The sequence below is a fragment of the Herpailurus yagouaroundi genome, unplaced genomic scaffold (assembly GCF_014898765.1).
Source record: "Herpailurus yagouaroundi ecotype Mexico unplaced genomic scaffold, PumYag 100, whole genome shotgun sequence".
In the NCBI taxonomy this organism is placed as follows: Eukaryota; Metazoa; Chordata; class Mammalia; order Carnivora; family Felidae; genus Herpailurus; species Herpailurus yagouaroundi.
In genome coordinates, this window is record NW_024412391.1 from 42,592,769 (window position 1) to 42,609,915 (window position 17,147).

General features: G+C 44.8%; 1 protein-coding gene across 8 annotated transcripts in view; it reads right to left on the reverse strand.

Annotated features, from left to right (window-relative positions):
- CREB5 (cAMP responsive element binding protein 5) overlaps positions 1–17,147 on the reverse strand; it is a 400,548-nt gene that overhangs the window by 83,092 nt on the left and 300,309 nt on the right. For 7 of the 8 annotated variants that reach the window (XM_040472368.1, XM_040472370.1, XM_040472369.1 and 4 more), the window contains 2 exons: positions 15,691–15,817; positions 9,900–10,010 (listed from right to left, as the gene is read on the reverse strand). In XM_040472368.1, coding sequence (XP_040328302.1) covers positions 9,900–10,010; positions 15,691–15,817 — 238 coding nt within the window. The remainder of the gene's footprint in view (positions 1–9,899; positions 10,011–15,690; positions 15,818–17,147) is intronic. The other variant, XM_040472371.1, reaches the window with a different exon arrangement.

The window sequence follows — 17,147 nt, forward strand, 5'->3', positions numbered from 1 at the left end:
AGTGTTCACAGGCGAGGTGAGGCAAGTACACGGACAATGATACATCATAAAGCTCCACAAGGAAGAAATAAACAAGGTGCAAATGCAGTCTACCCTTAGAGAAGGCAAGACTGCTCTCTACCTGAGGAAGTTGAGAAGACTTCACAGGAAGGGTGCATTTGAGTGGAGTCTTGAAAAAAAAAAGGGGGGGGGAGTTTGCAGAGGCGAAGGAACTACAGTAGGACAAACAAGGCAGCCAGAGAGAGCAAGAAGCCTTTAGGAAATTGCCAGGCTCAGAGAGAGACCACGGTGTGCAGGGCTGAGTGGAGCAGGAGAGGCTGGGAGGGACACAGGACCAGACCGAGCCCTTGGGTACCATGGAAACACGGGTGCATTCCCACGTGAGGGGCCAGAAGGAAGAAGGATGTTCCCGGAAAGGGTGCAAGGGAAACACCTGCCAACTCTGAAATTCTACCCGAGTGTGTTCCTGCTCCCTCTTATACTTCAGATCCTGGCTGGCTACTGGAATCACGTTATTGATCACCTGCCTCTCTGGTTGCACTTTGAGGATCCAAGGCCACAGTTGGACGACAATCTCATCTTCCTTAAACACATCTTCTGTTCTGGTGACTGCAAACACCATTTCAAAACAAAAATACTTGACATTTGTTATTGTGTGGGGCTTAGCCAGTCTGAGAACCTAGCGATTCATCATAGTTATGCCAAGGCAAACACAACAATCATATAATACTATAGTACCACAGTACAGCTACATTTTCACACTAGCAGGGGGATAAAAAGGCAATCTTAAAAGGATGCCAGGAGGGAAAATACACTGCTTGTTTGTTTTTCCCTCAAAGATTAAGTTCTCTCTTTAATTTTTTAGAAAAGAAAAATCCCAAAATGTTAGGAAAACATTACCCCTTCCATCCACCCCCATGTCTCACCTTCCATCCCCCTCAAGGCACACATTTTCTGACAGATTTTCTGTAGCTGCCACATAAAAAGCCAAATCAAGGCAGAGGCATCATCCCAAAGTGCAAAGCAAACTTTCGTTATTAGTTGTGCTGGCAAAAATCTTGGAAAGATACACAAATTCCAAGAAAAAGACCAAAATATATCTCTACAAAGCAGAGCTTCCCCCTAACAAGATTTGTAAAATTTCCTTTTTTGTCCCCCCCTGCCTATTCTGACACAAGCTGAACTTACGTGCACAATGTTCCAAAGCAGACAGGGACACACGCACATGCACACGTACACAGAACCCAAAGAAGACGTGCCTGAAAACTTTCTGAGAGGGGGTGTTCCGAACCGGACCATGTGCAGTGCTCTTGCCCAGATGCATCTGACTTCAGGCTTGGGAACATTAAACAAACACAAAAACAAGACCCGGCAATACGCGTGCTGGGCTGGATGACAGAGGCAGGGCGCAAATATTGGGATTGTGTTTCACCTATTGCCATGGTTACCAAAACAGGGTGGATACTCACAGAAAGAGAAAGAAATAAAACTGGGAAGACAATGAGTCCTAGAGGAGAGTGTCTGAATGTGTGTATGAGGAGCTGCTGGTGAGGGTGGAGGGGGGGAGCCAAGAGACGAGATCAGACGGAAAGGGTCTTTCAATACCCCTTTGTGTTGTGTGAGCGGCGAGCTGGGCCAATGCTCTGCGTCAGCACAGTACAGACCTCCGAAAGCCCCTAGAAGGTCCACGAACCCAAGGAAAACAGAGGAGACGTGGGAAGTTTAGTTTTGCTTGGTGGCAGACAAGATCAAGGCAGTTTGTCCTAAGTGCCAAGAGATGAAATACTCAGTGTGTAGCCACACGCTGGATGGTGAATAAGAATGAGCTCAGTGGTATCATGTCAAGAACCGCCCGTCTCAAGAAGGACTGTGGAGAAGTGGGCCCATTTCTTTGGGCAGTCTGATGGTTACCTTCAATTCCCAGTTGACATGATGCGAAAGGGAAAAGCTGATTGACCCTCTTCTCCCCAGGGGCTTTGCCTTGCTAGCCAGACTGCAGAAAACACGTCAGGAAACACTCCCCCTAGAGAATTCACTATCACAGCAACTAGCAGATGGCCTTCCCTGTCAATTCCCGCCTAGCACATGAAGAGCAAAGTTCTAGAAACTTGAAAATCCAGAAATTGAGTTCTAATTCCCCTTCTTTCTGGGAATTAGCTATGTGACCTTGGACAAGCTATTAACTTGACCTTCAAGCCTTTGTTTCTTAAAGGGAAAGGATTTTGCTTAAATGATCCCTGAGCTCCTTTCCTTCTTTGGAATTTGGTGATTCATAGGCAATTGATAATCTCTCAAATTCTTATTTTCAAAACAAATATAATCAAATGTGTAATCTCATGTATTTGAAGTTTGGATCAGCACATGGAATGTAATCCTGTAGAAATGTATTCTGTTCTGTAGAAATATAAATAAATGGTTGCTAGCTCTTATCAAGGATCTCATAATCGGATCATTTACTTTTTACAAAAAAAAAAAATGACATGATAAATTCCTAAATTCAACTTTCTATAGTTTAAAAGGGCAAAGTGGCAATCACATATGAATGGGGTATACTTTCAGCCAACAGAAAAGAGTTGGGGGTTTCTGTTCACTCTTAGAGAAATATTCCTGCTTTCAATTCTTTAATAACCATAACTAAGCTCATATTCAGCATTTGTCCTGGCCAGACAGAAATATGGATCAGCCTTCTTTCCTGTGTTTAGTTTATGAGGAACAGAGAATCTAATAGGCATAAGCTAATTGGTAGCTGGGCCTGAGCTATTAATTTGAGCCTCCTCTTACTGTTACCACTGAGTTTTGTTTTGGTAAGAGCTTGCTTCTCTTCAGGATGAGTTACCATAGGGACACCAGAGACAGCGTGATAAAGTAGAAACAGGACAAAAACCACAGAATGTTGGGTGCAGGGTGTGGTTATGCCACTGGATGATGCTGGAAAGGCCACTCAACTTCTCTGTCTATAAAACGAAGATGGTAATATTCCCATGTTTACCTTACCGGGTTGCTACGAGGCTCCAATGATATCTGTATACAGAAGTCTTTGCAATTTGGAAAGTGCCCCACTAATAGAAACTCATAGGATGATCATTCCCCGGCTGGCAAATCATAATGGTTTAGAGCCAGGACCAAGGGCCCAAAGCCAGGGTTCACATCCCAGCACATTTTCCCAGCTTCTATGTTCTTCCCCAGTTACCTAACCTCTCAGTTTATTAGTAAAGGAGAGTAAGAATGGTATCTCCCTGGGGCGCCTGGGTGGCTTAGTCGGTTAAGTGTCCGACTTCGGCTCAGGTCATGATCTCACAGTTTGTGAGTTCAAGCCCTGTATTGAGCTCTGTGCTGACAGCCCAGAGCCTGGAGCCTGCTTTGGATTCCGTGTCTCTTTCTCTCTCTGCCCCTTCCCTGCTTACACACACACACTCTCTCTCTCTAAGATAAATAAACATTAAATTAAAAAAAAAAAAGGAATAGTATCTCCCTCATCAGACTGATATGAGGATCAAATGAGAAAACATAAGATGCTTACCATAGTTTCTGCCATATATACAAGTGCTTAATTAACGTTAACTAGTTACTATTTGCTACCAGGTTATTTTAAGAAAGCAAATTGCTTTTAAAATGAGATCCATCACTCATATTAGTGATAGCATAGATTTCTGTTGCTGTTTTTGTTGTCATGGAATCTTACATAATTCCTACTCATCTGCATACTGGACAGTTTTTTCACAGCAGCGAGGGAGGAGGATTCTGAAAAGAAGGGGCCACCTTGGCTCGGGCCATCATCATGTTTTGATCCCCAGCTACAGGGACACATGGCTTCTGGCATGATTCAAAAGTTAATGAGAGTTTCTTTAAAGTCAAACAGCATTTCCTGCCTCACCACAAAGCTTCTGAGAAGCAGACAGCCTATTCATTCACTGATTTTTTTTTTTTTTAATTCCTGGACTTTTAGGAAGTGAAACTGGGGGTGATTAAAGCAAATAGGCAAATCGAAAAGCGGCATTTCTCAAGAGTGCCAGAGAGATGTTACCTGGAGACTGTCTTTTCATGTGGATAAACTTTCCAGGCAACTCCATAGGGAGGCAGGCTTCTCTGTGATTTATCTGTTGGACAGTGGGTGGTCAAGGGGCACCGTAGGCAAACAGTTATCCAGCTCGATAATTAGGGAGGGGAAAGGCAAACACAAACACACCCAGGTTGACATTCAAAACAAAGTGGAGATTTGACCATGGATTGCTCACTATACCGCCCTAGCTCTTGTCTGCCAATCTTTCAGGAGGAAACTATGGGCCAAGAAGAGAAACACTGTTAGTCATTTATCAGTACAGCTGACGGAAAAAGCATCATGCTGGGTAGAAACGTGAAGGTCTGCACGGGGAGGCCCATCTCTGTGTTTAAATGATGGCTTGATTTCCCTGAGCTTTTATTTGCTTTTGGCATCCTCACTTGTGAGACGAGGAAGTTGGGCAAGATCTTCACTAAGTACCCTCTGCCGCCGAAAGGCTTTGACTTTCCACCTTTATTTATTTATTTTTTGTTTCCTTCATTCGTTGATGCATAGACTTATGTATCCATTTAATAAATTGTAAACCTAACTAGAGCTGATGTATTGACAAGTCGACCACCAAAATACAGCATAGCTAGTCTATCACCATGGAAGAAATAGCATTTAGGATTGACCCTTCTCAATTCCTAAGAGGGCGATGCTAATCTAACTTCTATTTTCTCAGTAACAGACATATTGCTTTTCTCTCAAGGAAAAAAAAAAAAAAGCCAGATGTTCTTTCCAGCTGTCCTTCGAAGAAGTCAAATGTAGTCAAGTACTCTTTATCAGCTTGTTACTTTGCTTAGCATTTTCCTTGTTTTACCCTCTCCTGAGCCCCCCCTTGCCCCTTAGCCACCTCATTCCACCTCCATTTCCACTGCTACTGTTTGGTTCCTTCTCATTATTTTAATTCAACTCAACTCAACTAGTTAAATTCAGGTCTCACTCATGGGGCCTTTCTCAGTACAAGGAGCTTACACGATGCAAAGATTATCCTCAAGGAGATCCCAATTAGTTGAGTAGTGGGGGGACACACATGTAAAGTAAGAAACATCAAGATAAAAAATGTGTTTGGAGGACATTAAACAAATTTTTTAAAGGGGCTCCTGGGTGGCTCAGTCGGTTAAGTGTCCAACTTCAGCTCAGGTCATGATCTCACAGTTTGTGAGTTCAAGCCCCACAAGGGGCTCTGTGCTGAAAGCTCAGAGCCTGGAGACTGATTTGGATTCTGTGTGTCTCCTTCTCTGCCTCTCACCCGCACATGTTCTGTCTCTCTCTGTCTCTCAAAATAAATAAACATTAAATAAAATAAATTAAAAAATGTGTTTGGAGAAAGAGGCAGGGAAGCTGAACCAGTCAGCGAGACCACAGAGCTCTGGTTAAACAAAGGGGCACATCCCAAACTACCCACCACTCCTCACCTTTCCCAGGTAATCTGGACGTCTACACTATCCTTGGCATCCTTATCTCCCATTTGTACGTAAACGTAAATTAACCCCAATGAATTTGATGTCATCTGCTGGTTACTGTTATCTGGACGCTGTATGATCTGGACGCTGTATGATATTCTTTTTTTTATTTAACATTTTTAAGTTTATTTATTTTGAGAGAGACAGAGATAGCACAAGCAGGGCAGGGGCAGAGAGAGAGGAGAGAGAGAATCTCAAGCAGGCTCTGTAGGGTCAGCGCAGAGCCTGATGCAGGGCTTGAACTCACAAAACTGTGAGATCATGACGTGAGCTGAATCAGAAGTTAGATGCTTAACCCACTGGGCTACCCAGGCACCCCCTGTATGATATTCTTATCTAAAGGGTCAATATTGTGATGAAGGAGCTTCGTCATTGGAGCCTGAGGTGGTAGCCTTCACTGTGTGCTGTGTTGTTGGGCCAGTTTTTTTTTTTTTAATTTTTTTTTCAACGTTTTTATTTATTTTGGGGACAGAGAGAGACAGAGCATGAACGGGGGAGGGGCAGAGAGAGAGGGAGACACAGAATCGGAAACAGGCTCCAGGCTCTGAGCCGTCAGCCCAGAGCCTGACGCGGGGCTCGAACTCACGGACCGCGAGATCGTGACCTGGCTGAAGTCGGACGCTCAACCGACTGCGCCACCCAGGCGCCCCGGGCCAGTTTTTTAACCACTTGGAGCTTCAGTTACCTCAACTAGGAAATGGGGACAACAGCCCGGTCACGGTGGTGTCCTGAGGGCCAAATCCGATCACAGCTGTACCTACATACCTTCTCCTTAGTATCAACACTCCCTGGACTTCCCTAACCCTGTTCAAACTGAAGGTGAATTCCAGACAGAGTGGCCACAGCCCTCTCCAGAGGGTTTCTATGTCACCCTTCATTTTAGTTGGTTTCAGTATGGTAATCATCTCAACATTACTGAGACACAGGACAGGCATATGGACAACTTCCCCCCACCCCCTTATTTAGCTTCCAGTCTCATTATTGGTGGAAAGAAAGAAAGAAAGAAAGAAAGAAAGAAAGAAAGAAAGCAAACCTCTTTTAAAGCTAGATAGGATTGGTCTCATTCTCACAAATAGAAATGAACACAAATCTACGTAACTCTAAGAACACCATATTCACACCACGACAGAATCAGTCACACCCAGAAGAGTCTGGAAATGTGTCCCTGTCTGGTTTAAATGCCCCCTACCCTTTTTGTCTCCTTCTTTCTCCCCTTTTCCATTTCTATCTGCTTAACCCCCTCATTTTCTCCCTTCCCCCTACGAATGTCAAAAAAGTCCAGCAGGTATCCAGTGGATTTCTTTTCTAGAAGACCCTATTTTCATGGAAGACACCCACAGATCTCAGGGATCTAAGAACCTGTTGTTTGGGTGGCTGGAAAGATGGAAAGCTCTCACAGCTTTGAGTCTGCTCTGATCCCCAAAACAAAATCCAACATGCATGTATTCACTTGTTTGTTGCCTTAATTCTTCAGCAAAAGAATCCATAAAACTCAATTATAATCTGCCAGATTATGACAAAACCATCTTGGACAGATGTGACTTCAGTACACTGAAGTCCAGAGCTTGAGACCAATGTACATTAAATGAAAAGAAGGGCACTGTCCTTCTTGATTTGGATGTCCCAGATTAAGACACTCTACAGCTTGTTGGGGACACCTGTATTGCTCTCTTCCACAATAAAAATGGCCAGTTTACTGAGCAATCACTAGTCGGACAGCTTCCAACAAAGCCGTATCGTTAAAGCAATCCTGTCTTAATCTTTTGTCCACCTCCAGGACCTCCAAGCGTCACCAGAGATGCAGGGTGATGGCTTTTGTCAGTGGCCAATAGAGAATGTGAAATAGACACTGTGACACTGCCGTCCCCCGGAGAATAGGCATGCAGTGTTGTGGTGTGGACGACGGCTCCCTCGCAGCTCTCTGGTTTCTCATGTGCTCCGAGAACACACCCCGCAGAGTGCATTCATCGCAATAGCCCATGTGTGACCTTTGGAAAAGTCCTTGAAAACAGTGAAACAGGAGTCTGAGATGAAATCTGGAATCCATTCCCGTCTTACACAGGAAGAAAATTAGGCATAGAACAACAAAGCCCATAGTTCAGAGAAACCTGGGGAGGCTCTGGCTGACATTAAAATCGTGGAAGTTTTTTTTTTTTTTTTTCTCCATTACTTTGTCTTTCGTAAAAGCTTTTCATCTGAGCAGCCCAAAGCTGCTAGAAAATACTGTATGGTTAGTAGACGGCAATAACTGGCTTCTCCAGTGAATAAAGAAGGCAGAATAAGAATAGAGATGCTGAGTAATGCATTAAAAGCCAATTACTAAACACTTTTCCAGGCTACTAAGTAAATGCTATTCCCCCAAATATAAGTGGCTACCATTTCCCCCTTTGGAATAATGGATCGGTGATAATGGCGTTAGGGCTGGGAGGTTAGGACAGAGAGAAAAAAAAAAAACCGTGCTCCTTAAGCCCTAACTCCATGATGGAATTCATTAGCCCAGACATCATGGATCTGGAAATATTCATCCACTTAGAGCATGAATCAGCAGAGTTGTGTGCTTGCTCAGTAAATTTAACTCGACAAACATTTGTGGGCTAACACTCTTTTATAGGTACAGACCAATTTCCTTTTGTCCCTGGCTGATATTATTCACAATAATTGGCCATATCATATGTTCTTATTTCATACGTATATACGATTATCAACCCGTACTCCCTCTGGAAGCATTCTCCTTCTTTGCCAGTAAGAAGAGAAGGGTAGGACATTTCTGAGTCAAGTGGTGGCATATAATCCAGTGAAAATCAATTGGCAGGGAAATTTGGTTTGGAACTGTGTGTAAGAATCCACCTAAAGTTTGTCTGGGAGGTCCCTCAAAAGGGTTACAGACCCTGAACCAAACAAGATGATTCAGAAGTAATCCAGCTGGGGGAATAGCATCGGATGCTCAGACCTAGAACACTTATTCATACATACGAATAAGTGAATTTTGTTCTTTTCTTAAGTACCTTCACAGTTCATTTTTTATTTTCCTTAAAAAAAAAAAAAAAAAGTAAATGGCATTACTCCGGTCTCCAAAACAGATGCCAGTTTGAACTTTACTCTGCCAGCAAGTATTTGGTTTGGCACCGCAGGCCTGGAGCTGAAAAAATATTTGCCGATTCCAAAAAGATTTAACGAGCTTTGCTGAAGATGCCGGTGCCATTTGGCATGTCACTGGGGCTGTGGCACGGCAAAGAGAACTCTCTTAACCACAGATTTTATTTGCCCAAGGTAGCCAACGCTGGGGATTCAGGCGCTTCCTTGAATCAAGAAGCCGAAAGACAAATGAGTAAAATTTCCAAGAGAAAAGTGACCAAAGCAGGCATTAAAAAAAAAAAAAACACAAAAAAAACACCAACAACAAAAAAAACCCAGAAAAAAACCTTGCTGCCATTGAAAATGAAGCCAGTAGGTTTTGATGGCTAATTTTCAGAACTGTCAATAACATCTTCATACCAGCCGTCAGACACGGTCTCCAACACTATCAGTCAGGAAACCAAATAAATCTCTAACTTGTAGCAAAGCTATTCTTATCCAATATCAGACACTAAAAACTTTGCTACAGTGTATTTTGTTGCCATCTGATAGCCTCCTAATTGTGGAGTCAGAGTTTAACTACATGAAAACTGAATGACCTACTTCAAGTATCTGTACAACCAGCAAATTTACCTTATGGTGCAAAGACAGACATGCATTGCTTTTATTAATATTTAATAGAATACCATGCATAAATCTTTCCCTGTGATTGGAAAGACTGACCTTACTGCACATAAATCTCATATGTTAAAAGCCACTGGAGGTTGTCACCCGAAATCATGTATTTCAGTAAGAGGCGCAGTTACCCTGCAGGAAAACAAGGCTGTGGTCCTCTGAGTTAACGTCACATCTGACAACTATAATAAAAAATGAAAAATATTTCCGTACCAGTGTGTGCTGAAAAATCACATGTCTGTTTTCACGGATGTGGGGACAGGAAGAGTGGCACTGAAACTGTGACCACCTTGAAGAAGAGAAACTCTGGATTGTTTTCGTTAATTTCACATTGTGAGAAAACATACATATACTTGGGTGTATCCCACCTCAACTCCTATGGATCTCCCCAAACTTCTAAATGTCCTTTTCACTAAGGCCATGAGCCGATTCAATGCTTGTTCCATGGTCACCTGATGCCAAGCTTCAATAACAAATATCCTCAAAGAGCGAGCCAAGCTCTGTCCTGCTTTTCCACAGAAAAGACCTTTTCACCAAAAACGACGACGGAGCCATCTACCTAACTTAACTGAAATGTGGAAGTCAGAGTAGAAGTCAAAAAGCCGCGAAACAACAGAAGGATGATGATAATTGTTATTTACCATTTTGGCTTCTGAATGCATTGGCTGGACTTGGGGAGAAGCACAGGGGTTGCTGAGATTTGGACCTTGCATTCCCAGGAGGTTGGAGTTCACTGACATTTGTCTCTCCATCTAAGAGAAAGGAAAGCAACAGAATCAGAGTCTGAGAAAAGCAGTCTAGGTCACAGACAAAGCTGCATTTCTCTTTCAAGTGGGTCATTTAGAAGCTCTGTGAATAACTCTGGAGAGAGACTGTGGTTTGGGGAAGGTAAGCAACGCACTTCTGAGTCTCAAACTCAAGGACATCAAAGAACTAATCCAAAGCCAGGCCTTCTATCGGAGATGCCCCATGCCAACCAGAACCATGTCGTCATGGTACGTTTACAAATAAAAGTATGGACTATTTCCACTTTTGCAAACCCTCCAACTGCCACTAGTCATGCTTCTTTTTATAACTGGGAAGAATAATGTATGCACAGAAAAGCACTGGAAAGATACCCACCACATGGTTATCTCAGGTTATCCATGGCTTCCCCCCCCCCCGCCGCCTCCTTCAGTTTTATGCAAAAACATGCATCATTTTAGCAATAAGAAAAACACTAAATTAATTTAAAAAGTAATGCTCCCAAACAAGGTGGGTCTTCCTGGCCCCGTAACTCGTAAGCATGATTAAGATGACTAACAGGTATTTGAGCTGCTGTCCGGGCACAACTCCCCTTTCCTGTAAATCTAGTCACGACCCTACATAGCAGCAGCTTCTGGCCTTACAGCAGGGCTAGGGCCGGGGGTGGGTGAAGAAAGCAGCTGAGGGCACTCTATGACACGTGATTGACCCCTCCAACCTTGTCCCCCCGGCCTGCCATCGGGTCTACAATTAACGTCGTTCAAGTACCTGTATGAGTTGTGGCATTTTTGTCTCCAGGGTGTCCCTGTTAAAGAGTAAATACAACCAGATCTCTCTTTCAGTTGGGAAAGGGTGTGTCTGATTGATTTTTTTTTTTCTGTGTAGTAGAAATTTAGCACTTTTCAAAGAACTCGAGTAAAGCAAGTACACTTAATACTCAAATCACACAGAGAATAGAGTTTCCTCAAGAGGAAGAAACAAATTCTTCAATGCAAAAGTTCTTCCACTTGTCAAAGGATGGATAGAAAACAGCGGTCAGAAATTTCAGGAAACCCAGGGGCACCTGGATGGCTCAGTCAGTTGAGGGTCCAACTCTTTTTTTTTTTTTTTTTAACGTTTATTTATTTTTGAGACAGAGAGAGACAGAGCATGAATGGGGGAGGGTCAGAGAGAGGGACACACAGAATCTGAAACAGGGTCCAGGCTCTGAGCTGTCAGCACAGAGCCCGACGCGGGCTCGAACTCACGGACCGCGAGATCATGACCTGAGCCGAAGTCGGCCGCTTAACCGACTGAGCCACGCAGGCGCCCCGAGGATCCAACTCTTGATTTCAGCTCAGGTCATGATCCCAGGGTTGTGGGATGGAGCCTCACGTCAGGCTCCGTGCTGAGTGTCGGGCTTACTTAAGATCCTCTCTCTCCTTCTGCTCCTCTCCCCTACTTTCTCTCTCTCTCTCTCTCTCTCTCTCTCTCTCTCTCTCTCTCTCACACACACACACACACACACACACACATAAAACAAATAAATAAAAAATTAAAAAAAGAATTTCAGAGAATCTGGTTTCTGCTCAAAGTCAGCTGGGGTAGTCTTGGAAAATACAGAGTTCTTTATCACTGGAACTCTTCCAAGAGTGGAGGACAGAAACCTCACAGACAAGAGTGGAGAGCAAAGTTGAGGTAAATGCCCCTTTGGGTCCCTGCCGTCCTTGAGTTCCATCCCTTCAATCCCTGCTGGGTCTGCCTAGGCGCGGGACTATACTTACAACATTAATGTGTGGAGTAACGGAGGTGCTCACTAAATGACATGAGTGACGGGCGGACAGTCCCTGTCCCAGCAAAGCACCATTAGCTGTACCTGAGCCTGACAGAACAGACCAGTTATCTGGCAGTGGACGGTGGTGTGAAACTGCTTCAAAAGGAGCTATCTGGTGAAGAATTTTCTATACATTCTGGGGCATGCCAGCAAAAACTTCTGAGGCCTTAGCAATTCAGTAAAATAACATGTTCACTCTCACATACGCCCTGAGTCTCCAGGTAGCCTGGGTATTTTATTTTTTTATGATTGTTTTTGTAATTCTGGTAAAATACGTGTATCATAAAATTTACCATTTTAACTATGTTTAAGCGTGCAGTTCAGTGCTATTAAGTACATCCGTGTACTCTGACCAGTAACTCATGAAGATTGCTCCACAAAATGCTTGTTCCTTATAACTGCCCCTTCCAGAGGCTGGAGGATAGAAGACTTGGAAAGGCACTTGACAATTCCAATGGGGGACCTTCACCTGGAGGCACATCAAGTCCAAATGAGCTTTTGCTTTCAGTTTCCCAAAAGGAAGGTCATGGAGAAGCACAAATGATTATCCGAAAGTTTCCAAGCTACTAGCCATCAGGCACTACGAGGACATGGGGGCAGCTTACTTGTAGCCTCGGGTTTCCCTCTTTGTGGAAAAGTTACAGTCTGTGACTATTTCTACTCCATGACTCACAAATTCAACAGCATGTTGAAAACAGGCTGATTTCTCTACCTAAAAAAAAACACAAAAACTGCATTTTTCCACCTTAGCGATTATAAGGGCTCAGCAAGAGCCTCTTCGAGACAACTATTTGCCGCTTATACTAATAAGGCTCTGCCTCACAAGTGTGCTCGGGTGAGGCGACTAGAATCAAGAAGTCAGAAGATGGGAGTGGTTTGCTGAATACTAAGCAACATTTAGCACTGCAGGTAAAACATCCAGATAAAGGTTTTTACCTTTTTTTGGGGGGGGGGGGAGAAGGCTTCTCCTTTCCCCCTGAAACAAATCAGAAAACGGAGCTCAAATGTCCACAGGTCACTGGGCTTTTGTAATGACACAGGAGGGTTCCTCTTCCCAAATTATGTCAACATTTGATGTTCAAGGTAGGAATTCACAATACAATGAAATCCTGCCTTGTTGTTCACCACATCCCCAGGATCGAGTACAGCCCTTGACCCACAGCAGGTGTCAGCAAAAGTCTGGGGAACGAGTGAATCAATCCCTGAACAGAGGCATCATTTTGCTTCTGACCAAGGACCTTGTGAGATGTGGGGTCTGGCAGTGTGCACTTCACATGAGTTCAGAATCTTAACCTTCACCGACAGACAGGCTGATCTTTTATACCAAGGGAATCGTGGTTTCCCAGGGCAGGAACTCTAGAGGAAGACTATGCTTTCAAGTGCCAAAATCTTGGGGCGCCTGGGCAGCTCAGTCGGTTAAGTGTCTGACTTCAACTCAGGTCATGATGTCACGGTTTGTGAGTTCAAGCCCCGTGTTGGGCTCTGTGCTGACAGCTCGGAGCCTGGAGCCTGCTTCGGATTCTGTGTCTCCCTCTCTCACTGCTCTTCCCCTGCTCATGCTCTGTCTCTCCTTGAAAAATAAGCATTTTTTTTAAAAATGCCAAAATCTTAGGACAGGAGCAGGAGACTTGATAACAAGGAAGAGTAGGCCTAGATTTCTAGAACCAGGGACTCGTAAAGTATCTTTTCTTAGCGATTTTATGATCGTTTTTATTAGTTACATTAGTGTCACTCTAAAACCAAGGTTTCTCAGCCTCAGTGCTGTTGACCTATTGGGCCCAAATAAATAATTTTTTTGTGGGGGCCGTCCTGTGCCTGGTAGAATGTTCAACATCATCCCTGGCCTCTCCCTACAGACCCCAGTAGCACCCTTTCCCCAGTTGTGATGGAGCAGCAGGATCTCCAGACATTTCCAAATATCCCCTGCGGGAGACAACCACCCCCAGTTGAGAATCAGTGCTCTAGACTGATACTATTGTCATGGCAGCTGTCCGTGTCAGTGACAAGGGCTTGGGAACTCGTGTGGGGATAGCATCCCTGACTTGCTGTCTACACTGGCTCTTGATCACGCTCCTGATCTTTTACTTGTATTCTGAAGCACCAACAGGAGGTCACGGTGTATAATGACGTGACGTGGGGGAACCAGTGCGAGACGCCTGTTCTCTGCGCTCCCTGAGCCCGTGTCCCACCTTTGTCCCTGGAAATGGTACGGTTTACTCAAGTGGGACAAAAAGGTCACCGCAGTGGCCTTTTTCTAGTTAATGGATGGAATTTATGAAAGGAAACTAACGTTGGCCAAGAGGGAGTTACAGTCTACACGAAGACAGCTTATGGTGGGGGTCTTGGCGCAGCTGGCTGGGTTGAATAAAACCGGGGATAATGGCCTTGGTGGCACTGTTGTCCCTCCCCCTAAAGATGCTTACGGTGAGCAACGCAGGTAAAGTGTGTCAACTCATCTGTTCCTTTTGACCCGGTTTTGCAAAGACTCTTTCTAGCCAGGACCATCCAATACTTGTCGTAGGCAGGTCCATTTCTCTGAATTTGGGCCTCCACACTCCTGCCCCCCCCCCCCCCGCCCCGCCTCCACCTAGATAAACCAGCCAACTGCTCAACCTTCGAGAATCTGAGCTGCTTGGCGCAAGTTGCGATGGGGTTTGTCACAGCTGTGTGACATTAGGCGGCTGCCTTCAACTTCTTACCCTTTAGCTTTTCGCCTGTAAGATGAGCACGTCAATAACTACCGCGACCCCACTCCCACAGGATGGCGATGCCAGCAACGTGAAGTGACAAATGCAGACAATTTCTTAAAAATGCCCAAATGCTCTGCCAGGCATTGTTGATACTGGTGCGGAAGGGTTTTCGTTGAGTTGTCATATCACCTCTAGGGCTCTGAAAAACTCCTGTGGCCCCAGGAATAACGACACCAACCATGCTCCCCGAATTACAAAGCCAGGGAGGATGAAGAAAGACGGGGAGGGGATCCCGTGGAAGGAGAGCAAGGTTTGCTCTGGAACAGTCTGTATGTCCCTTCTAGGCGAATGCGTTGTTTTCAGAGGTGGGGGGTATAATATAATGATTAAGTGTAGACTCTAGAGTCATACCGCCTGGATTTAAATCCAGACGCTCCATCACTTACTAACTGTGACCTTCGGCCAGTGCCTCAGTTTTCTCGTCTGTAAAATGGAGGTAATAACAAGGCGTCCCTCGCGGGTTTGTTGTGACAGTGAAAGCAGAGAATGTACATATCATGCAGGAGGTGACGGGGTGGGTTTAAAACTCAGCGATGCTGCCTCTCAGCCAAGCAAGCTACCTGCCTTACTCTTCTCATTTGAACAAAGGGGAATAGAAATAGTACGTACCTGACGGGATTGTTCCATGTGTTGATGAAATGCTTACGGGGGGACTAACACACGGTAAGCACCCGATAAATGCTGTGAGCATGCTTAGTAGAACATGATGCCCAGGACTACATATTAGCAGGCATTATGTACCATCATTATTACTTTTATCATGATAATTGTTACTCTGGGTCCTGGCTAGACCACTCCCTGGTGAGTTAGAGACACTCTGTATATAGCCCACACTATACAGGCTTTGGGCGAGTCATAAAACACTGTGCCCTTGAACAAATTCCATTCCCTGGGTGTGGCAAGCTCGCTCGCCCGCAGGAAGTTGGGGCCAGGCCTCACTAGGAGAGCCCTGAAGGACAGGAAAGCCAGCAAGACACCTAGCAACAGACAACCGGGCACTCTACCCAAAGTAGCACACAGCTCAACTCTTCATCCAGAAGCAGCCACTCTCTTCCCAGCTTAGAGCTCAGCTTTTCTTTAGTGCCTTCAACAGAGCAGGATTCGGTGGAAGCAAGAAGCACTTACTGGCATGGAGACGGCAGAAGATCCCGGCATTGTTGGGTTGGGCAGGGTCCCAGGCATGGAGGCTGGCATGGGCTGTCTCTGTCTGTTGTGGAGATGTAGCAGAGAAGATAGAGAGCCTGGGACAGGCCTGGTAACACAGACAAAAAGCAGACATTATTCCTGATGCCTTGGGGCAGGGGATTCGCTGCCTGTGTCCAGAACCAGCGGGGACAACACCATTACATGAGCAACAGATCAGATCCTCTGATGGGAACCACATAATTGAGGATATTAGGGAAATAATAACAAATAAAACACAAGCCTGGCTTCCTCTGCTGCTTCCTAGTTAATACATCAAATTCTACTTCATTTCCTGACCTCTGTTATCTAACTCATGTTCAATAGTCAACAAGTCGGTAAATCTCCTACAACCCCTGCTTCTTAGGGAAGGGACTTGGGGGCGAAATCCTGTGTTTTGCTCAGAATTCTCTGCCCTTTGGGAGGAACTTAGACCCTGAGATCTGTGTGCGTTTGTTTTATCCACACTCTCTTAAGCCTCTGCCTGGAAGCCCTCCCGGCTTTGTACGGAACATACTTGCACCGTCTGGATTTGAATAGCCAACGTTAGTCATGAACTCCCAACAGAAATCTGTGTTGACTTTTTCGTAATTCTCCAGCGTGGGTGGAAAAAACAAAAAAAACCCCAAAAAACAAAAAACAAAGCCAGGACCAAGGAACCAAAGGAACAAGACTGAGGTTCATGCCACTATAGCTGGCCTTTTTCGGGCAAGGCCTGAGCCCAGCCCCCAATTACCAATCCTTCATTTTATAATAACTGGAGGTGTTAGGCTGTTTGACAGAAACTGATTTTGGCCTGACCCGCAGAACTCGGGTAAGCATTCCTCGGGGGAGTACACAGTTTGAGCTTTTGCTTCAATTTGCCTGAGAACAAAATTTTTTCAGGAACTCAAATTGATTTAATGAGCCAGGGAATGTGTGGCTGAGGGAAAAAGGAAATTATTTGTGTTTATGAAAAATGGCAAATAAGTGACCTCCTCAGCTAAATTCTCAATCTCCTGATGCTTTTGCCCCAGGGAGCTCTATAAATGTCAAACAGTTAAATTAAAGATTTAACAAATAAAACAAATACATAAACAACCCCCCCCCCCCCTCCGAGGACCTCTGAGGCCCCCATGTTAAGACACCTTATCCTGAATGCCACGAAAGAAGCTTCTGCTCCCAGAATTGATGCATTTTCTTTAAAAGAAAAAAAGATTCCCTCCTGCTAAGCGCTGGGTAAAGACTGCAGATGGAGGTGTTCGGTGCGGCTGGGTGCCTCTCTATGCTTCAGGGGAGGACAGTCCCGTCCAGAGTACTGTGAGAAGCCTCTTTGGAGCTCATGTGCCTCGCCTCCCGTGGCTGACTTAGGGCGAAGTGGGAGATTGAGACAGGGGAAACAATACCAACATGTTCTTCTT